Source organism: Toxoplasma gondii, chromosome VIIb (assembly GCF_000006565.2).
Source record: "Toxoplasma gondii ME49 chromosome VIIb, whole genome shotgun sequence".
In the NCBI taxonomy this organism is placed as follows: Eukaryota; Apicomplexa; class Conoidasida; order Eucoccidiorida; family Sarcocystidae; genus Toxoplasma; species Toxoplasma gondii.
Genome location: NC_031475.1, coordinates 2,297,349 through 2,323,498, shown reverse-complemented (window position 1 = coordinate 2,323,498; position 26,150 = coordinate 2,297,349). Strand labels below are relative to the sequence as shown.

Here is a 26,150-nt window from a genome sequence, read left to right as displayed (position 1 = left end):
GCCTCGAAGAAACTCTTCCCCAACAACTTCATTCACTGTGCACTGGCTTACCAAGAAAAGAACGACCATCCGACCAACTGACACCAAAGTTTCGGCCGGTGAGTCATCGACTCAGATCAAGAAAGGCACGGGAGAACTTGGTTCCGGTGAAGTCGTTGCCAAAGTTCAAGTTTGAACTGTGGAACACAGCGCTGGTATAAGAAATTCGCGACTCCGTAACCCTCTTGCAGACACCTTGACTCTTTCTGTGCCTTACAGCTGAACTTTGCACCCTCGTACCCAGCGGATGAATTGTTGCTCTACTAGCATGAAACCTCGGCACTACTGCAAAGAATGTGCATTTCACTTTTGTAGCTGACAACACGAGCGCCAGCACAGTTCTCGCATGGTGGACAAGCCACGCGAAGACTCAGCTTGCAATTCAGTGCTACTTGAACCAACATTTACGTCCACATCCCTGAATGCATGTAGAATCCAGAGACAGTGTCGGTGGATTGGATTCAGACCACTGCCTGCTGACAACCCCCTACCTTCCTGTCCTGAGTCATGATCAAGGTTTACTCCAGTCCAACCCTCATCTATTCTGCCACTGGATTTACTGCAAAACGACGACAAAGACAAGACACTTTCGCGCACGACCCTTTTCTTGCATCCGTGTTCTTGATTCCGAGCCGTTCAGAGAGGCTCCTTTGAGCCTCTGTTGTACTCATAGAATCTGACGTTACCCCAACTTGCAAATCCGAATTTACGGCTGGGAACGCCAGTGTGTACAGTGAATGAAGTCGTTGAGGATGAGTTTTTCCAAGGCACTGACACTGAATGTTCCCACTTTGTTTCGATTCCTTTTTCAGCTTGTAAGAGATCCAGCGTGGCTTACTGTTGTCAACGTGCCGCAAGAAGAGTGAACGAAGCACAAAAGTATGTTTTCTTTTAAACGGAACGGCAGGTTTTTAAAAGCCCATTACGCTGCATAGTAACGTCATGGGCTTGGCCCCCCCCCGGCCCCCTGACGTTCCGTTCTTGTTTCTGCCTACACATTTCCTCCTTCAGGCCTCAAGTCTCTTTACCAACGTTGGTTCTCCAGTTCTGCGAGTCCGCTCCACTATGTCTCCGACTCCTACCCGACTCTGTTTCCGGAGAAGCTTTTGTCTAGCGTGTCGAGAGCCTCTCGCACACCGGTCTGCCGCTGGCCGATCTTCCGACTGCTGAATCAAGAGAAGCTCTTTTCCCCCCCGATTCGACTTTCCACTGAAGCAGGACAGCCCTGAAGACAAAGCGAGATATCTTCCTCAATAGCATCTCTAATTTGGCGACCCTTCATTAACGGCGGAGTGTGAAACGGGCGGTAAAATCTGTGAGAGGACCGAAAAGCGAGCATCTTCAGCCGGTAGAGGGAGCCGCTGCATGCACACTGAGGAACGCGCAATGCCACAAGCTTTTGTTCTCGGCCTTCCGCGTTCAAGAGATCGAGTTCCAGAGACGCAAGAGCGAAGCGGAAGTTCGTTGTTTCTCAGAAATGCAGTCGTTCGCAGCCGACGAACATACACCGCCAACTTCCAGTGTGCGTGAGGTAGCTGTGTGGGCTCTCTCAGGATCTGGTATTCTTTGGCCTGTCTCATGCCCGTCCGCTCTGTGGCTCCACTGTTTTTTGCCAGAACGCGACGTTCTTTCCACTGATTTGCCTCTGTTCTTACCGATCAAAACATTCTCTTAGTAGCTCTTCCTTCTGAAGAGCGCTCGAAAGTCGTTTCCCCAGAACGAACCCCCCTCGGGAGTGGCTGTTTGCTCGGCCTCCGGGAGTCTTTTTCTCCATGGGAACTGCGTTGACTTCCCAGCTTTAAGCGTGCCCAGAGAAGCGCATTGATTTTCACTGCGCTTTTTCATGGAGTCGAAGCTTTCGTTGTTTCTGGAGAAAAGTTCTTCTGCTTCTCCGGTGCCACCAGCGCGCTCGGCTCGCGAGTTAACGAGCGCGTCGGGAACTCGTCGAAACCGAAGTCCGTCCAGGCCCTCTCCCCGGGTCTGCATTCCGTGGTTTCTGTTAAAAACAGGAACCTTCCGGCGAGTGGAAAGTCCCGCTTCTTTTTCAAACAAATCCTCCCCAGACGAATCGAACCGTCCAAGGTCCGCTGTTCCCTTTCCTAATGTGAACAGCAGTATCTACACGTCCGGCCCTCCTAAGGCCTCTTCTTCTCCTCTGTTCCTTCCTTGTCCCTTCGCTTCATTCCGCCGCGTCTCTCTTCTCCCTCTCCTCTGTTCTCTCGAGTTCGTCTTGAGAATCTTTTGCTTCTCCATCTCTCGGTTGCCTCTCATGCTCGCGCACTGCGTTGCCCAGGCTTTTCACCGGCTCTGCAGCGCTCGAACACTTGCTGTGTAGCCTCCTCGTCTCAGCGACCGGCTTCGCCAGACAGAATGGACGAAGACGTCTTCTCGTCTCCTGCTCTGGAGGCGGCCGACGCCCGTACCCACTCGTGCAGTCTCTCTCCAAGCTTCTCTTCTCGCTCGTCCTCGCGTGCTTCCTCGATTTCTTCTTGCTCCTCTCCTTCGAGACCTGCTTCACGCGAGGGCTGTCCAGCTCCTGCAGAGGCTGCCGAGCTGGATGTACACCCGAACGAGAAGGAAGGAGGCGACGGCGGCCTCGCGTTTCTTCTGGAGGCCTCGCCCTGCGCCTCTTCTCCCTCAGTTTCAGTTCTTTCTGTCTCGCCGCACAATGCGCCTACCGGTCGCGGTCGACGGAGCGCTGGACAGGGTCCGCGGGCGCGAAGCCGACGTGCGAGCGAGGACTTCTCATCTCCTCTTCTCTCCTCGTCGTCTCCCTCGGGATCCTCTCACTCAGTTCCTTCCTCCTTCTCTCTCAGCAGTTCGCCGCAGCAACTCTTTGAAAATGCGGCATCCCGCTACCGCCTTCTTCAACTCATTGAGGAGTTCTATGGATTTCAGCAAACCCTCGAATCCCTCAAACAGGTAGCCAGCGCGACGCATTTACATATACTCCACACCTAGGCATAGGTGTACAGATATACATATGCATACATATACATATATATATATATATACATACATATTCAGGCACAGAAATATTTAATATCTGTGTATTTGGCTAGGTGTGCCCGATGTGAGTTTTCTGCGCTGTCGGTTCTCGCCGCTTCGCGGTTGTTTCCTGTCTTCCTGTGGCTCGGCTTCGATAGCCAGTGATTTCTGTTCTTGCGTTGAGAAGAAGAACGGGCTTTGAAGTGAAGAGACAAAAAGATAGTCAGCTTCCATTCCAGGTATATGAGCATCTCGATGGAGCCCATGTCCTTTCTCCTCTCCTGATACATATTTGAATACACTTTGAATATATATATATATATATATATATATATCTGGACGTGTCTACATCAAGCGACATTTGACTGAATGCTTCTATGCAGAGGTGGTGAATGAAGAGACCTCCGTGGACAGAGAAAGGAGGTTCTTCTGTATTTTTATTTATCGGGATACGGATGTTCGCTTGAGTTTAGTCCAACTGTCGAGAAACACGCTGGCTCTCGAGAAAGAAACATCGTCTTTTCGTTTTTCCTTTCCGCTCCCGCCGTCGGCTCTCCTCGGTGTCGCCAGTTCTTAGTGAGGACTGCCTCCTGTTCGTTGCCTTTGTGGTCTCCGTGCTGCCTCCTCCCCGAATGTCATGACACCCGCGAGGGTTTCCGCCAGTCTCACCCGCTGCGTGCGTCCCTGCCAGCAGCCTCTTGTTCTTTCTTCGTTTTCTCCATGCTTCGTCTTGCACTTACGACTGATTCCCCCTGACTCCGCAGCCGCTCGTTTGTTCACCGGCTCTGTGTTTTTTCTGGCGTTTGTTCTGCGCCTTTTCTCTCCAGTTTTATCTGATGCGAACGCGGGCTTTGGAGGAGCGCTTGGCGGCGGAGGTCGAGGCGAGACAGACGTCGGAGTTGAGAGCCGTCTTTGCGTCGGACAGGACTTTGTTTCTGCAGGAGCAGCTGGGTCGCGTGACGGAGAAGCTTCGGGGCGACATCCAGAGGAGAGACGAACTTGTCCAGATCCTCGAGTTGAATCTGCAGCACCTCCAGGAACAACTAACTCTGCGCGAGAGACAAATCCAAGCCCTCGCACGCGCAGAAGCCGAGCAGCGCGAGCAGATCCAGCGCCTTCTCCACCAGGCGCAAGAGAGACAGAGGGAGGCATCGAGGAACATCGAAGACGCCGACGAAGTCGAGAAAAAAGGGAACAAAGCAGTAAAAGAGAAGGAACGGGTCGAAGAAAGCGAAGCAAACGAAGAAACCGGAGAGAACGAAGAAACCGGAGAGAGCGTCGAGACCGAAGAGAGCGAAGAAAGCGAAGCAGGTGCAGACGGCGAGACTCGCGGAGTGGAGCGAGGCGCCCAGCGAGAAGAGAACAGGAAGGCGAATGAAGGGAAGGAGCCAGCAGACGACAAGGAAGAGCCTTCGAAAGACGCTAGCGAAAGCGAAGGGAACCAGAGGCTTCAGGAGAGACCTTCACGTGACGACAAGCCCGTGGGCTCGACGCTTGTGGGGGCGCCTTCCTTCGCTTCAGCACTGTCGTCTCTCGCACTGCTTCCCGGCTTCGCTTCCTCTCCCTTTCCTGTGATCTCGAGCAAGGAAGGATCGTCTTCGCCTTCTTCTCCCTCGCCTTCCTCGATAGGTTCGGTTCCTCCCCCGTCGTCGCCGAGCGGCGAGGAGACGCGCGACAGAAGCCGCGCGCCAGAGGGCCTTCTTTCTCCTCTGGCCTCACCCCACAGTCGGGCGCAGTCGGCGCCTTCGACACTCTCGCCTGCCGCTTCCGCGGCTGTCTTGGCTCTCCGAGAGAGACAGCTGGAGCGCGTGGCCGGCCAGCTGGACTCTCTCAATTCTCTCTGCATGCAACAGGGCGAGGAACTTCAGAAGGCCCTCACAGATTTAGAGAGAGAACGCAGACGCCGCGAAGCTGCTCAGCGCGAGGCCAACCGAGAACGCAGACGCAAGGAGGAGGCGCTCGCGCAAATTCGAGTAAGACGGAGGAGACACGCTGAAAGAATGATCTCACAAGCTACGACTGTGAAGGGTCAATGAATCGCACACAAAATGATAAGAGGACTGATAGAGCAGCGAAACAACATCTGTCTATCTCCCTGTCTATTTGTATCTACGTATCTATATCTACGTATCTCTATATATTGATGTGTATGTGAAAAGATTTCAGACAGTCGTCGCCACAAGTATATACATATATATATATATATACATATATGTAGAGAGGTATATCGAGTATCTGAGACGACAGATTTGGGAGTTAACATGGTTTTCTGTAGTTGAAGTTGAGCTTGCTTTTCTCTGTTTCGGCCTTTGTTTATTTGTTTCTTCCCGATATGCTTGTTCTTCCTTCGCGTCCTCGCGGGGCTCGTGAGGCTCTTCTGCACCGCTTCCGCGCGACGCGTTGGTTGTTCTTCTGGAAATCATGTTTCGCTTTTCCATTTTCCTTCTCCTGCTGTTGGAGCGCCCTTTCGCTTTATCTTTGCTTCTTCCCCTTTTCCGCAGCAAAGCGAGAAATCTCTCCAGTACCGCGCGACTCTGAGCAGCAGCAGCGTCCCCGTTTTGATTCCTCTGCCCGCCTCTGGTTCCGCCGCCTCGCCTCTCGCCTCCGCGTTGGGCGCCAGTGCCCCGCCTCAGCTGCGGCTTCCACCCAGCGAGTTTTTTGCGGATTTGAAGGCCGAGGTCGACGAGCTTCTAACGCTGATGCGCATGCAGCAAACTTGCCCGCCGGGCGCAGAGCAACGAGACTCGTGCGGGACTCCAGAGGAGCTAGCGAGCGCCCAGGCTGCTCAGGCCGACGTGGCTGAAGATCGGGAGGGAGGCGACAGACAAAGGTCGAGAGGGACGGCAGGGCCGGGGGAGAGATCCAGGCGCGAGGAGTCGCATGAAGTTTGCGGTAATTCCTCGCATGCGAACCGTCGTGTTCTGCGGTCTGTCCCGGCCGAGAAAGGTGAGTCAGAGGACGAGGAGCCGAAGTGGGAAGACAGCCGAAAGGAAGACGCAGAGCAACAAACAGACGGTCGAAGTGTACGTACACCTGGCGGGCGAAGACCCAGACATGCGACGCGGACGCCCAGCGACGGAGAACGAAGACGGAGTAGAGTGGAGGCGAGAGGCGGCGAGACGGGGAATGGGGAATTCGAATCAGAGGACCATGGGCGAAGAAAAAGAGAAGAGTCGCAGGTAAGACGGCAACCCTGCGATGAGTTTCCGGCTTCTTGAGTGTCTCGCATCCAATAATACTTGGTGTTTATTCGCCATGTGTACCTTTGTCTTCTGAATTTGTCGTGTGGCATCATTCGCTCGTCTGTGATTACCCCATCACTTTTCTCGCTTAGTCTTCTCATGTGTCTCTCTCCAGAAACTCCACGAACGCGCTCTTTCTCTGCTGTTTCCCTCTGTTTTCCCTCTCTCTCTTTTTCTCAGGCTGTCTCTTCAGAACGCGCGTCGCCTGGGCTGTCGACGAACGACTCTCAAGACCTCAAGGAAACAGAGAGGGAGAAGATGGAGAAGCGCGGCGCGCATACAGCGACGGGTGGCCACACAGAGAAGCCTGGGAAGAGTCGCGCCAGCTCCACGCCTTCAGGCTCCACCAACAGCGCCCTGGCGCTCGTCCAGCACGCGCGAGACTCGGTTATGAAGGCCTTGTTTCCTCTCCAGGCGTCTCTCGCCTCCCTCGACGGCGCCCAAGAAGGGTCGCAGGCGCTGCAGGTCGTCGAGGCGCCGGGAACCCGCGGCATGAGGCCGCCGACCGCGCGCGCAGACTGGGAGGGGCTCCGGACGAACTCTGAGCGGCGCTCGAGCTTTTCAGACGAATCGAGGGGAACTTCCAGGGGGGCGAGAGATGGACGAGGAGAAGAAGCAAGAAGGCGCTGGAGAGAGGCGCGCGAGGAGCCGATAAGAGGAAGCGAGGAACGCAAGAGGACTTCGGAAGCAGGCCAAGGAGAGATACGCGGTTCGCCACCTCGCCATTGGCTGGAAAAGAAGAGAGAAGGCCACCTGCATGTGCCGAGACTCGACTGGGATTCGCGCATGCACGTGGAAATGCCGAAGAGGTTTTCCATGTTTAAAGAAGCCGGGAAGAGAGAGCGGCATTGCTTCGGCCCAGAAATCCCCCGGGAGACACTCGCGCGTCTGAGCCAACATGAGGACTGCGGAGCTCTCCTGTCGTTCCTTCTCTCTGCAGCAATGGTGTTGGAGGGGCGTCTTTGGTCAGCGTCTGGGACTTCTTTCCCCGACCCAATTCTCCCGCATGCAGTCCCGGCTTCGTCTCTACCTTCCGTGCTGGCCTTTCCGCTCGCGGCGGCTTCCGCGGGAACGGAAGGGGACTCAGAACAGACGCGTCGGGAGTGTGCTTTGGCCGAGACCGCACCTGAGAGCTACGTCGCGAAAGGGCAGGTGAAGAGGAGATCTTTGGAGTGGAGACACCCGCGTGCAGAGGCGAGACAGGAGGGACATCTGCCGGATCTCCAGACACATAGGAGCCAGTGTGGCGAGCCTCTCTGCTTCGTGAGGGACCGTCGAGCCGAAGGTGTGTTTTCGTCTGGGGGCGCGTCCGTCTTTCTTTTCGATCGTGGTGGGGTAGGGGATCCACGCGCAGCTTGTGCGGATGCCTCAGCTCCACCGTCCAGCCCATCCGTCGCGTCTCCGTCACTGGCATGCGCCCAGCCTCTGTCGACGAACCGCTGCTTTGCATCTTCTCCACTTTCTTCTTTTTCAGTCTCTCCTACCTTTCTGCCTTCGTCGCTCTCTCCTCCCTCTCTTGTCTCTCTGTCCTTCTCCTCCCCATCTGTTTCTCCGTCCCTTCCGTCAGACCCTCTGGCGCTCGTGCCGTCTGCTTCATCGGGTGTTTCTGACCTTTCTCTCCCTGAAATTCGCGATAGAATCTGTCGGCCTTCTCAGCCTCTTTTAGCTTCGTTGAGGGAATGCAGGGGTCGCCTGTCTCGAGGTGCAGGTTGTGCATTGTCTTGCAGCTCATCGTGGCCGGGAGGATTCCCTTTATTTTTTCCTTCAGTCCAGCTTTCTCTGCACCTGTTTCCTCGTGTGTCGCTCGCCTTCGACTCTTCTTCGTCCTGTCGCCTCGCTGCTTCTCTTGCCACCGTCTCTCCCTCCATTTCGTTCCCGTCGTCAGCTCTCTTGCACGCGATGCGGAGAACTCCGCTCACGTCCACGCCTTTCAGATTCGCCTCTGCTCAGAGGCGCCGGCTTCTCTTTGAAGGGGATCAAGTGTCCTCCAGAAGTGGAATACACGGCGAACCATCGCTGCGTTTCCCATCCCGATGTCTTGCCTTTTTAGACAGAGGAGCGACTCCTCAGCGGATTCACCGAGACGTGACTTTTTCGTGTTCACGCAACGGTGCAGGTGGTTCTGGGTCTGCCAATCTGTGTCCACTTTTTCCGCGACTTTCGCATTTTCTAGAGAAAAGCCGGTCTTACACGAATTGTGATGCCAGCGATGGAGACGGGAAGCCTCTCCCAGATTCACACGGGGCATACCGTTTCTCCGCGTCTGAGTGTATGGAGAACGAGACAGACACCACCGCAGCAGGCACTCGCTGCAACTTCCAGTCGTATCCATGTGTTTTCGCACGCCGCGCTCACGCGAAAACGCAGGTTGCCTGGCGCGTTCCTGCAGGCGCCTTGGATCGCATATGTGTGGAGTCACGCGACTTAGGCAACAACGTTCCTAAAGGTATTTCTCGTTTTTACCCATCTGAGTTCCCGAGCCAATGTGCCGGAAGTGTTTCTGCATCTGCGGGGTTCCTGGAACATCTCAGGTTTGTCTCCCCTGTGCACTTGATACGTGCGGTGGGTGTTGGCGACAGCTCGCATGGGGCATTGCAGACATGGCGGGCAGGTCAGTGCACAGGGAACTGGGGGAAAGGGGGTTTACAGAAGTGCGAATGTCCAAGACACTGCGAGTGCACGTGTTGCGAAGCAGAGAAACAAACAAAGAGAACGGGGGGACGGCTGGTTTCGGCGCTACAAAGCCCCGTTCCACTTTCCCCTTTGTCTGCCGAAGGCTTGTCAGGTGGAGGTACACCCGAGGCGTGCGACTGGAGCTGGCGGGTTTCCTGGCTTTTGCACAGGGAGGGGTTGTTCGAACTTGCCGGTTTTTTTGAGGATCTGCAAACCTTAGAAGCGACTCTGGAAGCTGACATTGTGGTCGCTATCGAAGAGGGCGCCGAAGCAGCCGGGGAGTGAACGCTGAGGAGAAAGGCACAAAACGAACTGGATTTTGTGTAGCGATCGCAGAGCGAATCTGTTTACCTTGTTTCGTCTCTTCGCCTTTTGGAGAGGAAGACGGCTGTTCTGGGGACGCTCCAGGACCAAAGCGGGCTTGATTCAAACCTCGTGAAGCCGGCTTAAAACGTGCGACGACGAATGCTGAAAATGATATGCCTATATATGTGCAAATATGTAGATCGGAGTGCGTGAATGCATATGCGGACCTGCATGCAAAGACATGCCTATGCGTTACAGTTCTTCGTAAACACGGGGGAGTCACCGCCGAAAAAGCTGCTGCAGCTTTCCCCGAGTTCAGCGTGAGGCAGGAGTCGCACCAGCACAAAGGGAAACGCATACGACAGATCGAGCAACCCTACGAGTTCTGTTCGGCGCAAGGCATTTGACTTCTGTGTCGCGTCCGTCGGCGGACAGCCGAATGGAGTGGCGGCGAGAGTCTCTACACATTCCATTTTGCACGGTTGCGCGTCAGTTAGAAAACACAACGATAGATTCAGACTAGAAACGCCGCAGCAGAGCCTTTGGACAGAAACTGTATCTTGCTACAGTGTGATAAGCACATGGTTTGGCTGTAATATTCATGTTTTCAAGATTTGTCGGGTTTTTGCGGAGGATAAAGTCTCTGTATCAATCTGTATTTTGGGCTCGCAAGTTGTTTGTCCAAGAACTGACGCCATCACTTTTTTCCTAGTGGGAGTAGGGTTTGTTTTAGTTAGAACAGATAGCGCCACCCGGCAATGATCCCGTCCGTGTAGTTCAGCCTAGGGGTACATTGTCAAACAAGGACTACTACAGAAATCAGAACAGATTCTCTGAGATACTTATACAGAACCTAGTCGTCCTAGGAATAGGGAAAAGCACTTCCGAACCACCAATGTATAGTTTGGTACAAAGACGTTATCATATCATCCGTACAAAGCCGACAGTAAGAGCATAACGATAATAGCTAGACTCCTATATCTGTCTCCGCTTAACGTGAATTTAATATATATATATATATATTCGTTACGGCCTGCCACGTTCGACAGGCTGGTTCATGCCTCCCTCGCGATGGTTTAGGCTCACGCAATTTCTGAGGTCTACTTCATTTGTTTTACAAAAACGGCAACGTCTTCTTTAGCGGTATGTTTCATAGAGTTTTTTCAGTACTCACATTACCCGCGTTCGCTTGTCCGGCAAAGAACTTCCTAGTTCGTATGCCCACAATCTCACTAAAGCTGTGCAGGAAAAAAACCTGATACGTCCGGCGTGTTCCACAGTCGAAACATCCTCCCAGAACGAATGCCCACTTTAGCCAACACACTGCACGGTCCTTGTACAACACAGCACAGAATGAGGTGAGGACGCCCAACTGCAGCTGGCATCACAAAGAAGGAAGCGAATTTCATACGTTTCGTGTACCGTACAGAACTCCAAAAATTATCATGAAGGAACCTGTTAGGTCGCATGGCAAATCCAAAAATTCTGGAGGAAAGGATCCTCGGTCAGGTTGTAGGAAGCCCCTCAACCTCGACACCCCACGAACTGCATCGCATGGGAAAAACAGAAGCTACATCCCTTCTTGCTAAATTTATATGCACAAACGCAGCTGATACGTTGTTCTGGACTTAATACCATTACCTGGTGTAACGAAGCATACTCCGTAAAACGAAACCAAAAACAGATACACAATTCCTAAAGTTTAATGCAAATGAGTCGACAGAGCAACATGTGCTGTTGCAGTTTGAGCATAAGTCGTTATGTCGTATGGAATGCGATTCTGTTAAGCCGTTTCTCAGCTTGCAGGAGACTCAATACCAGTCGCCGACACCCTCTCTGCACAACTGGGAAATCACTGCTAACTGGCAATCACTTAATAGTCCGGCACCATTCCTTGCACTTTCGTCGCCGCAGCACGTGGACCGACAATTACTACACTCTACCACCGCTTTAATCCAAAGTCGAATTCCGCTCATCCTTTTCTACACAGACGGGGGAGTGTGCCTACGCGGCGTGAAGACCTCCGTGTCGCTTCAGGTCATCCAGGAGGGAATCGGCTTTAGGATCAACTGATTTATATCGTCGACAGCAATGGAAGCACAAGTCGGAAGGTCCCCAGAGATTCTCCCGCGCCGATCGGGATTTCTGTTTGTAGTAATAGAGCATCTTCAAGTAAACCACCTCGTGAGCAGACAGCTCGGTCGGGACCACCATACTGTGCGACACAATGTGAGACACATGCCTTCCGTGCGCTTGTTTGCTGCGAGCCGTACTTGGGTTTGAATTTGCGCAGTCATCCGTCACCGATCCCGGGGTAGAAATATGGGAACTGGGCGTTAGCATCCCGGTCATAGGAGACTCCCTAATGTTTGGGTGCACTCCGGTACCGAAAGCGTGAAGCCGGCTTTTCTGAGGCTGCTTCTCCGGCGACTCGCTGCAACATTCTCCAACCTCGTCTGTATCCTGACGAAAAACAGCTGCATCCTGATTTGTACGTTGTGCGAAATACGGTTTCATGCAGGTCGTGCTTCCGCCAGGCACCACGCCCTCCTGGGAAACCCCAAGAGTCAAAGAATCGAGGATGAGATCCGACGCCCGCAGTTCAGACGAGCAAGTTGACTTTGGAGTTGCCACGCTTCCTGCAGTCGAGCCAGAACGCTCGGTCAAGTTTGAGGAAAGCCTACTATCACCTAAAATGCTAAGGTCGTCCGGAGTTTCCGTCTCGAGCTCGGAACTCGAGGGAAACCCGCGCGCCATTTTGACACCAGACTGTGCCGTACACACACGCTTGGTGACACAAGAACTAAAGAACTAAAACAGCGTCTAGGCAACCAATGGCGAATCCTACGATTTTTGAGCGGTTTGCTCTCTTTCTAAGGACGTGAAACGGGGCCGCACGCGTAGACAGTGCTGGAATGCCGTGTCGGCACTGTGGACGAGAAACGCACAGTAAAAACAGACACGACCACGCCGAGGTGTGCAAAGCCGCAATCCAGGTCCACCTTTCTCTCCACAAATCCACTTGGCAGCGAAAGCGACCGCGCACTTTGGAGACGTCGCTCAACATCTGTGGCCAACAAAAGCCTAGAGAGTGGTAAATGACGATTTTGTTTATGCCTTCGGGACACTCCAAGCAGCTGCGGACGGTGACATCGACAGAGACTGCGTCTCTGGAAATTGTACGTCAACGAGACACAACCTACACACACCAGCGCCCAAACCCCTGCAATGTGGACGGGTGGCAGCTGTTGAAGAGTACGCCACTCTGCGTGGAAAAACTCGAGAACGGGTTCGGAAGAAAACGGGACTTTAACCCTCTTCGTTGACGGGTTGATGAGGTCAATGGACTAACCGAAATCGACGATCCAGGTGGATATATCTAGACACAGGGAGATGCACGGGCTACAAAACAAACCATATTCACAAGAGAAGCTCACTTAAATCCCTTTTTCTGTCGGTGTTTTGCGCCAGGAAAGGGTATATGTGACTGAACACACGAGAGCCGAGTGCCGGCATCCGCGTCCGGGAATTCCATGTCTGCGAATTCCTCGAATCCCCGGTGTTCAGCGAGGACGGAAAGACACATCAGAGTTTCCGTAGCTCTTCAAACAACCCACACCAAAGGAAACTGACTTAAGGCGTAAAGCTCTAACATGTTCTCCCTCTTATAGCTTTTTTCACAAGCTGCGACTGTCACAACACAAAGAATTTACGCAGTATCTAACTGCACGATAGTGCGCTATGAAGGTCCCCAGATTACCCATATTATCTCGCTACACAAAATCACGGTTCATGGAGTTACATTGGTTCTCTTTTTCCCCAGAAGTCGATCCTGGACTGCCATGAGGTCGGCATGGCACCTGGGAAGACTCGACGACACACTTCTAAGACTCCAGAATTCGTCAAGTGAAAGGCGCACAAAGTTAGACTGTACAGGAGGGGGCCAGCGACATAGCTCTTACGGGACGTCCGAAAAACGTAGGGGTTCACGAAGAAGCTCCCAATAATAAGAATCAATATGCGACGCCACACTTGCAGCTGTCAGTTCTTGTTAACCTCTAGCCCACTGGTAGAATCGTTTGAGAACACGTACGTGCACTTCCCACTCAAATACTTCGGGGAAACGGCTGTAGCCCCAGCAGAAAATCTGGAAATGTATTCTTAATCCTTTCAACAGAAGAACCTACCAGTCTTTGTAAATTCTGCGTCTAAAGCGTGCGCAGCGTGTATACTGGAACACCCGTTTCAAGAATGACCCCAAAACCCTAAACGGTTATCGTAGAAACCTGGAATCGATCAAAGCTTCTTAGACGATAGCACAGCAGACAGAAACAGGCCGAAAGTTCGCCTCTTTGCATGCATTGGCTCGATGCCAGAGCTTTAAAATTAGTGGATCCAGACAATTCTCGCGTCCAACTTTTCATGCGCCTTGTGCTTCTCGGTCTTCTCGCGATGAACGTGCACCACAGTGAAAGATAGGACATGTGCGGTCAATGCCCTTGTGACAACTATAACGTAAATGTGCTGGATAAACGAAACGCGTTTTCTCCATGTCTCACCGCTGCAGACCATACAGCACCGTCGACACTTCATACCTACACACAGATATATATTTATCTACAATCACTCACATATTCATGCGCATCGGTACAAGCAAAAGTGACTACCTATTGATCAGTCTACATATATACATATATTGTGTATGTACATGGAAGTGCAGGTGTCCACGCAAACAAGCTTGGGAGAGGACTCGCAGTTTCGTCTCCAGAGAAAGCTGTTTTCTTCCGCCTGTGCCGGAGTTTGACAACTTCAAGAGTTAAGTGTTATGGGAAACAACACCGAGTCGAAGAAATATGAAGTCATTCCCGAAGCGTTGCCAAGGAGACAAAGTGCAATTCTGGCGCACGTATCTCGATCAAATAGCACTCTATAAATGAGAAAACGCTGGACACACAAGCCAGCAGGGACAGCCTTGTCATTCCTGATTGTGTCTCCTGAATTCTCCATCTTCTTTCGCCTGTCTTTATCTCTCCCTGCATGCACGCGTCCCATTCCTCCACATCAAAAATATGCTCCCGTAAAGCCTTTCTCTTCCCTGCCCATCGCTCTTGATTTAGCCACCTGACACTGCCCCAGAGCTACATGGCTGTCTATGAGTCCCTCCCTCGCGTTAAGTGCATAAAGTATGCCGGTGTACAAGCTGTACAAAGATCATGCTATTCACGTTGGGGTATCTCTGGATTTCTCCTCTCCTCTCCGGATCCTCATTTGTCTCCAAACATTCCGATACCCGCTGCGTAGTTTCGTTGCCATGCCTCGTCCCAGTCACGTCCACATCACGACTCCAACGCATTTGCAGCAACTTGGACGTTCTCCTCTTCGTGACTCCAGTCGTCGGAGGGGTCCGAGGCTTGAGCGCGGAGAGGTTTGACCGGACGAGAGCGACATCGGTGGTCCTCGTCTTCTCCTCTGAGAAAAAATACAGCAATGCATGTTGCCCAGCGGAAAGGAAATGAAGGAAGGACGGAGAAAGTAAAAGGGAGTGGCGGCAAGAGTTGCGAGAGAAACCCGAGAAGAAAGAGGGAAGTAGACGAGAGGGCGATAGAAAAAAAGAGAGGGGGAAAGAAAAAAAGAGGGAGAAAGAAAAAAACGAGAACGAGGAGGACGGAAAAAAGAGAGGGGGAAAGAAAAAGAAGAGAGGAGGAAGAAAGAAGAAAAGGAGAGAGAGAAAGAAAACTGGAAAGAAAGACAGGTAGTACGAGGACGGAAACGAGAGGGCCCTCGAAAAGGGAACACGTGAAAAAGTGCAAACTCGAAACGTGTGCCTACGTGATGGTAAGAATTTCGTTCTGGAGAGGCTTGATGGCTTTCGGCTTATATGCGGAGACAGCGGGAAGCAGCAGATTTTTGAGCGCGACCCGACACCTGAAAAACGATTTCGATGATCAAGGGAGAAGCGGAAGGAGCAAGAGAAGGAGCTGGTAAACAGCCGTGTGGAAAATTGGAATTCACAACGAAAAGCGGTAAACACGAAACGGGAGAATCCAGAGACAAAAACACGAGTGTAAAGAGGACAGGTCCTACCGGCGAAGGAAAGAAGAGAGGGGGAGCACGGCATCGCAGGAAGGGAAGAAAAACTACAGAAAAAGCAAGAGGAAAAAAGAGACGAGAAATGGAAGAAAGTGAATGAAATGGAGGCGAACGAGAGAACATAAGGGGTACGAAACGAGAGACGGAGTGAGGGGGTCGAGGAGACTGAGAAAAACAATTGGGTTTCCTCGTACCTGGGACATCCGTCGGGGAGAGTATGGCCGATGGCAATGATTGGGCTGTACATACATTCTGGACACCGGAAGAACCGCTTGATCGCCTTCTTTTTTTCGATAGTGTGTCCAGCCTTGCTGCAGACCGGATTGAGCTTGTCGCAGTACTCGTTGCACTAAGGAGAGGAGAGACAGCAAGCGGGGAAGACGAAGAAAAGATGAATGGCGAAATCAAGACTCGTGCTGCATTCGCTCGATGCAGATGCTGCCTTCGAGACCAAGTAATGTTGCCGGCTAAGACAGATTTTCTCAAACTCAACCGCCTGAGAGGCTAGCAAAAAGATTCAAGTAGGCCGCAACTGGAGAGCTTCGATGCTGAACACGAGAAGCGCTGCATGCGTTACCGTGACACTGGGGAAAGAGAAAACAGGAGACTGACAGACGACACAGAGTCGAAAGAGCTCGAGATTGACGCGGAGACACAATCAAGCACACTGGAGAGCACAGCCAGATGGATGTCGCCACCCACAGCGAAGAAATCCTGAGCAGCCCGAGGCGCAGAACCAAGCTGGGAGCAAGAAGAAAGCAACATTGACAGACGAAGAGACAGCGAAATCCAGAAAGGAAGACCACGGAGAACTGGCAAGCAGACGAGCAGAGAAAGCGAGGGAGACACCGAGAGAAGAGGAGACAGTGGGGGAGAAGGAGACAATACAGGTAAGTGAGGCAGTGAGGAAAAGCGAGAATGTGAGAGAAGACAAGAATGCCAGAAAAGACGAGAATATGAGGAAATACAGGAAGGGGCAAACACCCGGAAGATACCACGGGGGAGCGATACACGGCGGCAAGTGACTGAAAGAAGGAAGGGGAAATAAACAGGAAGGAAAAGGCGACGCAGATAGAGGGCAACTTACCTGATGACAGAAGAAAGCTTCGATCTGGATCTCTCTGATGCTTTGCTTGAACTCCTCGCGCGCGTCTTGCTTCTCCAGCAGCTTCAGCATCTGCTGCTCTTCCTCGAAATCGGCCTGAAAACGCAACAAAAGATCCGAGAGCGGAGGAGATAAACTTCTGAACTTCAGACACGCTTGCCGTCCCTGCAAACCTACACGCGATACAAAGATACACACACATATACAGTTATCTATTTCCATAAGTATATATATATATATGCATTCATATAAGTATACCAATATGTATGGTATATATCCACCAAAGGACTTGCATTCCACAACGGGTGCTTCTTCGCCGCGTTCCGTCGATGGAGAAGCTTATGAATGTTGCGTCTACGCGCTAAGACAGGGAACTGGATACCGACGAAGAAATTCAGAGCGTTTGGGTTCCCCGGTTCTACCTTCATTCACGACTTGATGTTCTACAAGACCGCCGGGCAGACCACCGGCGCTGAAGTTATGGACGTGCACTTGCGTGTTGCGTTGCGTTTTTTCGGTCCACCTCCTGTAGCCCCTGCCTTCCTCGCGCATGTGATCGCAGGGGCAGAGAGGCCTTTCTGGGGTGCCAAAGTTACGATGAACTTCCGTTCGGCCATATCGCAAGTGGCGCGACGGCGAAGCACGCGAAGCCGTTTAAGTCAGCGTCGGAGGAGAAACAACACAACCGAAGGAGGGAAAGTTGCCCGTCATTGCGACGTGGAGAACACGCGACTTGGGTCAGCGTTTACCTTTTCGACATGCTCCTGGATTGTCGATTTGACGCGCATGATTTCCTGCAACATTTCGCGCTGTTCGTCTCGACTCTCGGGTGTACATACACCCCGCGCGGCAGCCGGCGTTCGCAACTCGTCGCGCTGTTTCTGGCGCATGCGTTTCTCGCTTTCGGTGCGTTCCCGGGCGATCTCGCGCTGCCGCTTTTTCTCTTCCTTCTGCCGCTTCTTGAAAATCTCCTTCACATTGGCAACGTCCACCGCGAGGCGTCGCGAAACTTCCTCCGCACGGAGGTTGCGAGTCTCCGGAGGCAGCCCGCTGGCAGACATCGAGGCGGCAGGCGACGAAGCTGCGGGGTTGACAGTTGCCTGGAGACGGAAATGCGCCGCTCGCCAGATCGTCAGCGCGAGCTCCGCAATTGTCTGAGAAAAGCAAAACGCATATGGGGACGAGGCGCAAACGTAAAGAACGCGGGCGACATGAGGACACAGACGAGAAAGGCACCGGGCAAGAGAAGCGCAGCACAGGGAAGGGAGAGAGGGAGAAAGAGACACGGCGAGAATCAGAGTGAGAAGGAGAAGAAAGAGAGGAGAGAGCACACTGGGGAGAAGCAGGTAAAAGAGAGGAGAACATTGCGGAGAAAGGAAGGACAAACGCGCAGGTCGCGGAAACCCAGAGACGCACACAAGACGACGTGCACTACATAAAGAGAAGAGCGCTTCCGTTTTCGCAGTTCCGTGTCTTCTCACCTGGTCAGGATGAAGACACAGGGGCGGCATGAGGTCGACGAGACCCATCACTTGGAAATCCTGGCGGGTGTACGATTTCATTTCCACGCGCACGGAGGTGAGCTCGTCGAACAGAGCCCGGTTTCCAGGCGTATTCTGAAAACGAGTTCACAAAGAGTACAGAAGTCCTTTGGAAGCGACAAAGAGTGAAGAGACCTTACGGAAATTACAAGAACATACTCGTCGTCCGGAAACGCTTTCACAGACGGACTACAATGCTACTCTGAAGTACATTTCACAAAACATGCACGGCGTTCGTGTGAAGACAGAGTTCAAGAGAACATGCCAACCGCTATGATGAGCCCTGTGAGCCCAACCGAGATCGCGCGGAGGCGGTGGGCGTGCGACGCGCGCCGAGAACGCGCACAGCGCATGCTCCAGAGCATCCCAGAACAGGAAACAAAAAAGAGAGGAAAGACCAAAAACCACACGCAATCGAGACAGCGCGATGCCGATCCGATAGTCGGCTCGCTTACGTCGTCTTTCTGGATTTCGTAAAAGAGACGCAAGTATCGGCGCCTGACGAACTCGCTGGATAGAGTCCCCAGAGCCTTCTTTTGCGCGTCACTCAAATGCTCCTGCAGCATCCCCCCCACTTGCCGCCCTTCTCGCGCGAGCGACTTTGGCCTCTCCGCAACGCCTTCCTCTCGACCTCCACCTGCTTGCTTCGCCTCCGACGGAGAGACTCCAGAGACTCGCGTCGCCGCCGCATGCACGGCCTTCTCGCCAACAGACACTCCCGGCGGAGACCCTCGCGCCTTTTCTCCAGCGAGAGAAGCCTCCCGCTTCTCTCGGGTCGCGCGAAAAGCGAGAGACGAAGAGAGCGAAGAAGATGGGGAAGAAAAGGAAGGGGGGGAAGGAGAAAAAGAGGAAGAAGAGGAAGAACAAGAGGGGACAGCGGCGGAGGGAGAGGAATGAGGAGATTCAGCAGTCGCAGAGACAGACTTTCGCAGAGCTGAGAACGACGCCTTCGGCTGAGATGAAGGGGCTTTAGGCTGAGGAGGCTGACTGCTCGCTTTCGCGATAGAACTCGGAGGACCGTCCACCGGAGGCGCGACGCTCTGCGCCGCCTCGCGCTGCTGGCGCTCGAGAGCCACTTTGTGATTGGCCTCTGCGAAAAAAGCGAGCACATGCACGCATGCGCGATTGGAAAATGCATGTATGCAGAGGAGATGAAGACGCGCATGCATGGAGAAAGCACTGAGCAGTGACTGCACCCAGGAGAGCAACAGAAAAAAACGCATGCACTGGATACTGAACCCGCATGCATGCAGGAGAGTTTCAAGAATCTATACGTGGACATGAGGTTCAAGAACGGTTTTGTCGTGCGTTCGCCTAGGCAGTCACGAGGCACCGTTTGGAGGTTTTGGAAGGTTTCCATTGATTCAGGGAAACCACGATTCCCGACGACTCTCCGTGAAGAATGGCGCTGCACCGGCAAGGCACTTTCCAGATAGCCGTCCTTTTTAGCGAGGGAAGAACGAGTTGCGTTTTCCTTCCAGTAGGAACTCACTTCTCAGCGCGGGGTTCGCTCGCAGCAACGAAGCAATTCTCGCCTCCTGTCTCTCCTTCGTCTCCAGTGTTTCTTTCAGCTTCAACAGAGACGCTGACGAGGACGCAGAAGACGCCACCTCCCGACCGGGCCCGGGTGTATGTTCACCTGACCCACGAAGAAGGCGACGGTGAGGCGCCACAACCGGGGGCGCGACTTTCCCGCTTTCCTCAGACTTCACAGAAGAATTGGAAGATGCAGAAGATGCCAGGGACGACGAAGCAGGACGAGACGAAAAAGAGGAAGAAGGAATCTGACGAGACTTGACGCGAGCATCTTGCGACTTGGCAGCGCGCGAGGAGACGTGAAAGCGACAGAAATCCCCCATGGTCGGGCTGCGACAGAAGAGGAGAATCGATTCGCATTGAGACAAGAACGAATACGTATTCAACGGCAAACGGGGTCCTCGTTCTCTGGTCTCCCGTGACTGCGCGGCCTATCCCATGGCCGTGATTTGCCTACGCGCGCAGCGACTCTCGTTTTCCTCTCTTCTCTGCTCCGTCCTCTTGTGGGGTTTAGGTGCTCTGTAACGCCGTGGCTATAGTGCCATACATTTCGAGCATCACAATGGTGTGTTCAGGAATCACAAGAGACTTGGGTCTTCTGTATCTCACAGCAGCAAACGAATCTCTGTATGACGCAGTTATCCCCCGCTGCCGTTTAGATCGGTCCCGAAGCCTGTTCCCGGTGTACATACACCTCCGTCCTCCGCGCCGCCTCCTCGCCGATTCCCGAGATGCGCATTGTAGCGTTGAGATTAACTTCGGGCGTTTCTTTAAACTGCGAAACGTATCAGTTCCTTCTTCACATGCGAATCGTGACGTGCATGTGCCTTTCCATTTGTGTGAGGAGCCTGCTTTTCCCGCCTCCATACACTGAGGCCACTCGCTGCTCACGGACTGTGGTTTCTCTCAGCCGTTTCGCCTACTCAGAACTACAAACCTACTACTACGTTGCGGCTAGTCGATGAAAATCACCTATATCAATTCTGTGAGGGAATGCATGCAACAGGAACAGTTGTGAACAGCAGACCTATCCGTTTTCACCTGCGACTTACACGTAGACCATCATGCTACACGGCGTCTGTTTCTTCGTCATCGCACCACAACGCATGACGCCTTGAACCCCACCGATCTGCATTGAGAAGAGAGAAGAAAGGGAGAATAAGGAGAAAAACTCGGGAAAATAAAGACGACAACTGACGAGACAGCAGCGAAGCAAAACCAAAGAGAGTGGACCGGGTGTACGTCCACCTCATCGAATCAATCTTCGTTTCAAGTGCTGCATGCAGATGCTCAGGCGTCCCGGCTCAAGTGTATGATGCGCCCAGGAGAACGCTGGCGTCAAGTGTGAAGCGGGGTGAAAGGGATATGAAAATGCAGAAATATACTGCAATATCTGTCGAGATGGAGACGCGGTGGACGCTTTCTCTCGACTGCTAGAGATCCTGCGTTTCTCGGCGTTCCCTTCGTTTCCTCGCCGTGTGTTTGAACTCACCAACAGGATGTTGTCAGCTTTGTCGACGGACACGCAGCGACTGTCATATTGCGGATTCTGCTCCAATAACGTCGGATTTAGCACCGCGAGAAGCATCCCCGGCTTTACATCTTCTTTTCTGAGAAGCGAAAACGTCAACCGCACAAGTTCACATTGTCGAAAAAAACACACTTACAGAAAGAGAGGCGCATGCTGAAAAGCGCTAGGCACAGACATATATATATATATATATCGGTCTCACTGTCGGTCGTACCTCTGTCTTCCTCAGCTTATATTTCTGTACCACGTCGTTATATCTGTCTGTCTCTGTCTTTGTCAGAGTGCATGCATGCTCGTCAACAAACAAGCAATGTACAGGAATTGCACTCATGTAAAGTTCCCCGTATTCGACGGCCGAGCGCTTGAGAAAACAAGGCAAGTCAAAATGTCTTGACTTGCACGCAAAAACATGAACACGGAACACGGCCGACTGCGCCCTCGACGAAGAGGGAGGAAGTGAAGACGGGAAGCCCCCTGAAATAAAGAAGCCGGAAAAGAAAAAGAAGTCGATAGAGAAAACTGGAGAGGCGCGAGAAAGGCGCGGGGACGAGAGAAAGAGGGTACACCACAAAAAACGAAGAAACGGAAGAAAAATTTCGTCTCATATCGACAGGACGAGTGTAGGAGAAGCTCGACACGGACGGCACGAGAAAACAGAAGCAAAAAAGGGAGGAAGTAGAAATGAGAAAAACGAGAAAGAAAAATGCTCCAAACGTCGCTCGTGGGGACTTACTGCAAGGTACGGCAGAGCGCTTCGCCGCGGAGAAGAAGCTTTACTTTAGTCTCTCTGAAAGTCGGGAGAAACGAAAAACACGAAGACTCTTCCATGAAAAAGAAGAGAACAAACGACTAAAAACACTGGCAAAGCGAGAACGAAGCACAAGCGAGAAGACGAAACACTACCAACACGCTGGTGGGTAAGAGTGTACAAAGACGGGAGTCAAGAGAGGTGGGCAGAAAGCTGAACAGAAAAAGGAAACAGTCTAGCGACGAGGAGAGGCGGAGTTGAAGGGGAGAGAGAGGTGACAAACACCCAGCGGGAGAGAAACAGCTGGACGCAAAAAGCGCAGAAACCGTCACTCACTGCAAGTCCCAGAGGGTCCACGACCACAAGTGACCTGAGCGCAGAAAGCGGAGAAACACGGAGACGAAAGGTGGAGAGAAAACGCGAGCAACTCGCGAACACCCGCATGAAGTGGAAAAAGCCGACGAGAAGACGTATCAGCGAGAAAAACGAAATTGGAAAGGCAGAGGAAAGGAACGCATGCGGGGCATAGTCGATGGAATGCATACGGAGGCAGCGAAAAGGTGCAGGCACAACAAAAACACTGAACTCCGGAGAAGACGCACGTGGCTCAGCTGTACGTACACCCGACCAGCTGAAGTGGGTGTGCCAGCGACCAAGGGAAAAACGCCGTATCCTCAGTCACTCCTATTTGAGGACTACATACAGCCTGTCGACAAAGAGGGTACGCTCCAGAGAGGAATCGTCGCGGAATCTCTGCGTGCAACATCTCAAGATTTTCCGTTCTCTGCGCCGACATGGGAAGTACTTTTTTCTCTGTGGGTCAAATGACTGCACGATGCTCACTGTTTTCTGTCGATCGTTGAGACCCGACGTCCGAGACAATGCCGAGGATCGCCACATCTGCGCCTGTCTTTGCAGCTACGAAGGCGTCATGGCTTGACTGAGAGAAAAGGAAACAGCGACAGAGAGAGAACTTGGCGGAGGAGTCCTCGTCTTCCGTGAGAAGAAGAAACAGCTTCCCCTCCGCCGCGGTTGATCACATCGACACAGCGACTCGTCAACAAGAGAAACACGCGCGTCCGACGTTGGCACACCAAATCTCTGCTCAAGGCGCTGGTGTCTTCTCGCGGCTTCACGCGACGCTCTCAGTCCACACAGGCGCGTGCGCTCGCGTGGAGGTCCCGTGACAATTCCGGAATCGAAGAAGAGCCCAGAGGCAACTTCACAACAGAAAAACCTGCCTCACATAAAGATAGGGAACAGGCGCAGCGCGCGCCATACAGAGCGATTCCGAGAGAGGCGAGAAATGGATCACAGTGAACACGGATGTGCGTCGATGCAGCGCTACACATTGAAGGAGATCGAGGAACTCCAACGAATACACAGACACCGAAGGAAGAAATGGCAGACACATAGAGGAAATTACTTATATATATATATATATTTATATAGATAGATAGATAGATAGATAGATATAACGAAAACGTTTCGATACCGCCTGGACGCAAGTTTTTTCATTCGAATGTCCAGCTAATGGCAGGATCTGTTTTGGGAGGTTTTTAGAAGCAACTGACGAAGCGGCTGAGGGAAGAAAGCGAGACAAACTGCGTCTCGGAAGAAGACTTCAAAATTCCTTGTGCTTCCGCAACAGGCAGTCGCCATTCTCTAAAAACAGCAAAAACGGAAGTGTTGAAAGAAACACAACAGCATCTGCAATCGGACACCTGAGTTAAGCGTTCCTCTGCATCTTTGTCAAGACAGCCAGCTTCTAGCCATCGTTGCATGCCGTACACAGACGTGTATGCAGACGGCGACCTCTAGAGAGTTAATGACATATTCACATACACAGAGATCTCGCAAGCACGTATCGAAATACATATATTTGTATATAAATATACATACGGTTATGCATGCGTATGTATGTGCACAGAGTAGACCCATCTATGTCTCTCTCTCTATATATAGACATATATATATATATACATATATATGTATACATGTTGGTATATACAATACGTCTCTGCACAAGTACGCATGCAGATGCGCATAGAAGAGTGTGGGCAAGTTTTTGGCGAACTCACCTGAGAGTGAGGGGAGTTCCGAAGAAACGCAGAGTCCCATCCGCCTGGACGAGGACGTCATCTCGCGACCCTGGAGAAGCGCAGATGTTTCAGACCGAAAACTTGTAGGACACAGAAAGCAGGCGCCGAGGGAGAGAAGACAGGGCGAGAAAGTGGATAGGCAAAAGCGTGTCTCTCACCTGCAGACGAAGCTGCGGGGGGCGCCATCTCCTCGCAGGTGTGCTTCCTTCTACGAAAAGCGAAGAACCTCGAAATGCTGAGCGTCGAAAGGAGGAACGGCGGCTTTGCACGAGAACGTTTGGAGAAGACGACTCGTCGACCTCTCAGGAGATTACCCAAGCTCGTCCCTCTTCTGGCCGTGGTCCCTCACCCTTCGCCTGAGATCCAGGCATGCGGCCTTCGCTTTGACTCCCCTCTCGGGCAATGCTTCACATGCACGAGCAGGCAGCGACAGGTCAGAGAAACTCGAAAGAAGCGAGATGAAGAATCGCTCACAGACACCCCTCGCAGATGAAAATAGCCTCACGCAGAAACATGTACAAACAGACTTGTCTTCGTAAATCTCTTGCCTTCTACCTTTATTCCTCTCTCTCTATGAATATGCGAATATATATATATATATATACACATACATATTTATTTATAGATATGCATATATGTACATATATAAATAAATATGCCGCTCTACGTATCAGTTTATACATCTGCCTGTCTCTGTATCTCGTTAGACGCTTATATGTATACATATATCTATATATATGAACAAGGCTCACTGAATTTCTTTGTACGTCTCTCTGTCTGGAAATATGTCTGCATAGATGCCTGCATCACTCTGTCTCTGGACTCACCTGGCCTGGTGTCGGTGGATTTCCATGCACACGCACGCAGAACGGGAGCTCGAGAGACCGAGAAAAAGGGAGAGTTTAGCTCCTTCACAAAGAGTCGACTCTTCGCGGACTCGAGAAATAAATGAACCAGGGCAGTGTAGTAAAACAAGTCCAGAGAAAGAGACACGAGACCCCTCGCCCAGAGAGGAGCGAGGTGGGACGCAGCACTTGCTCGGGTGTCTGTGCTTGAGCAGGATGGAGGCAAGAGGTCGGCGAAGAAGCGAGGGAGGGGCAATGGAGTAAAATGCGGTGAAAAAGGCGGGAGAGAAAACGCGACAAAGACATCTCTTGGTTCTCGGTTTTTCAGAGGCTCGGCGTTCACGAGACACCGGGGCACAGCGAGAAGAGTCGGCGAGTCTCGCGACCAGGGAAGTTCGCGAATCAAAGCGTCGAAGGGCGGCAGAATGACGGAGAAGAAAGCAAAGGCCACGGCGAAAAACACGACACACACTGCAGAAGGGAAAAACAGACGCTGGACCACTGGGAGTTACAAGACATTGGAAAAGGAATGGCAAAATCGCCTCCAGCTCGAAAAGGCTGAGCGGGCGCATGCAACCCCTCGCACGCACACCAGGCAATGGAGGTTGAACCGTTGCGCTTGACTTGAGAGGCCAGTGAAGCCGCGAGAAGGAAAAGAAAACAGGCAATGGGTGAAGAAACCAAAGCGTTGTTCTCGTCCTTCAAGAAGGGGAGAACAAAGGCAGGTGCTCGCGGTGCACATCAATCCACCTTCAAGCCCGACACTCGAGATCGTGGGGGGTACACGACACCGGCCTGCGCGTGAAGGGTGGTGGCTGGTGGTTCGGAGAAGGAGAACCTCTTGAAGAAGAGAAAGCGTTTTCTCAGGAAAAGAGTTGAAAGAGTTCGTGACTCTTCAACAAAGCGACGAACTCTCTTTCCTTAGAAATACGCGCATGTGAACTGGTCCCGGCGGGGTGTGTTTGTGTGTCGCTTCCCTTCCGGATGCAGACACCGCACGCTGCAGTGTACGTACAGTCGCTGCAGATACGCGGGAGACCTGTTCGGTGCAATCTGTTTCTTCCACAAGCGCCCGAAGACCAGCAGAAGACAACAGGTTTTGCTCCGTTTGATGTCTTCGCGTTTCTTGCGAACATCGCTGCCAGGCCTCGCGAACACAGTTCCTCGACTCCTTCCCGTCTGTCGCTCGGGCGGGAGACAAGCTACTCTGAAGCACTCTACCTGCATCTCTGCTCTGGGCTATTTGCTCTGCTTTTTTCTTCAACTCTTGCAGAGAAGGCTCGTTCTGTGGGAGGTGGGTCTTGCCATTCGTATGCGACAACAATTCGGCTGGGGCTCGCTGCTCTGCTCGCCCCATTTTTCTACTCGTCTTGCTTCTTGCCACGGTGAAGGTTTCTCCGAATC

At 52.4% G+C, this 26,150-nt stretch overlaps 3 protein-coding genes across 3 annotated transcripts; 1 reads left to right on the top strand and 2 right to left on the bottom strand.

Annotated features, from left to right (window-relative positions):
* Nucleotides 1–2,409: 2,409 nt before the first annotated feature.
* On the top strand, nt 2,410–9,341 carry TGME49_260390 (hypothetical protein; the record flags this gene model as incomplete). Its single annotated transcript, XM_018781231.1, has 4 exons — nt 2,410–2,961; nt 3,855–5,000; nt 5,529–6,206; nt 6,450–9,341. The coding sequence occupies 4 exons, from the start codon at nt 2,410–2,412 to the stop codon at nt 9,225–9,227; spliced, it is 5,154 nt and encodes a 1,717-aa protein (XP_018637066.1). The 3' UTR covers nt 9,228–9,341.
* Nucleotides 9,342–11,252: 1,911 nt separating this feature from the next.
* TGME49_260400 (hypothetical protein) lies at nt 11,253–12,348 on the bottom strand (the record flags this gene model as incomplete). The annotated part of the gene is made up of 1 exon (XM_002365172.1): nt 11,253–12,348. The coding sequence occupies exon 1, from the start codon at nt 12,003–12,005 to the stop codon at nt 11,253–11,255; it is 753 nt and encodes a 250-aa protein (XP_002365213.1). The 5' UTR covers nt 12,006–12,348.
* Nucleotides 12,349–14,584: 2,236 nt separating this feature from the next.
* TGME49_260410 (hypothetical protein) lies at nt 14,585–24,087 on the bottom strand (the record flags this gene model as incomplete). The annotated part of the gene is made up of 16 exons (XM_018781232.1): nt 14,585–14,717; nt 15,078–15,173; nt 15,533–15,687; nt 16,426–16,539; nt 17,193–17,597; nt 17,925–18,059; nt 18,440–19,074; nt 19,477–19,850; nt 20,573–20,649; nt 21,013–21,130; nt 21,785–21,838; nt 22,136–22,169; nt 22,643–22,739; nt 23,374–23,464; nt 23,881–23,950; nt 24,060–24,087. The coding sequence occupies 16 exons, from the start codon at nt 24,085–24,087 to the stop codon at nt 14,585–14,587; spliced, it is 2,616 nt and encodes an 871-aa protein (XP_018637067.1).
* Nucleotides 24,088–26,150: the final 2,063 nt, after the last annotated feature.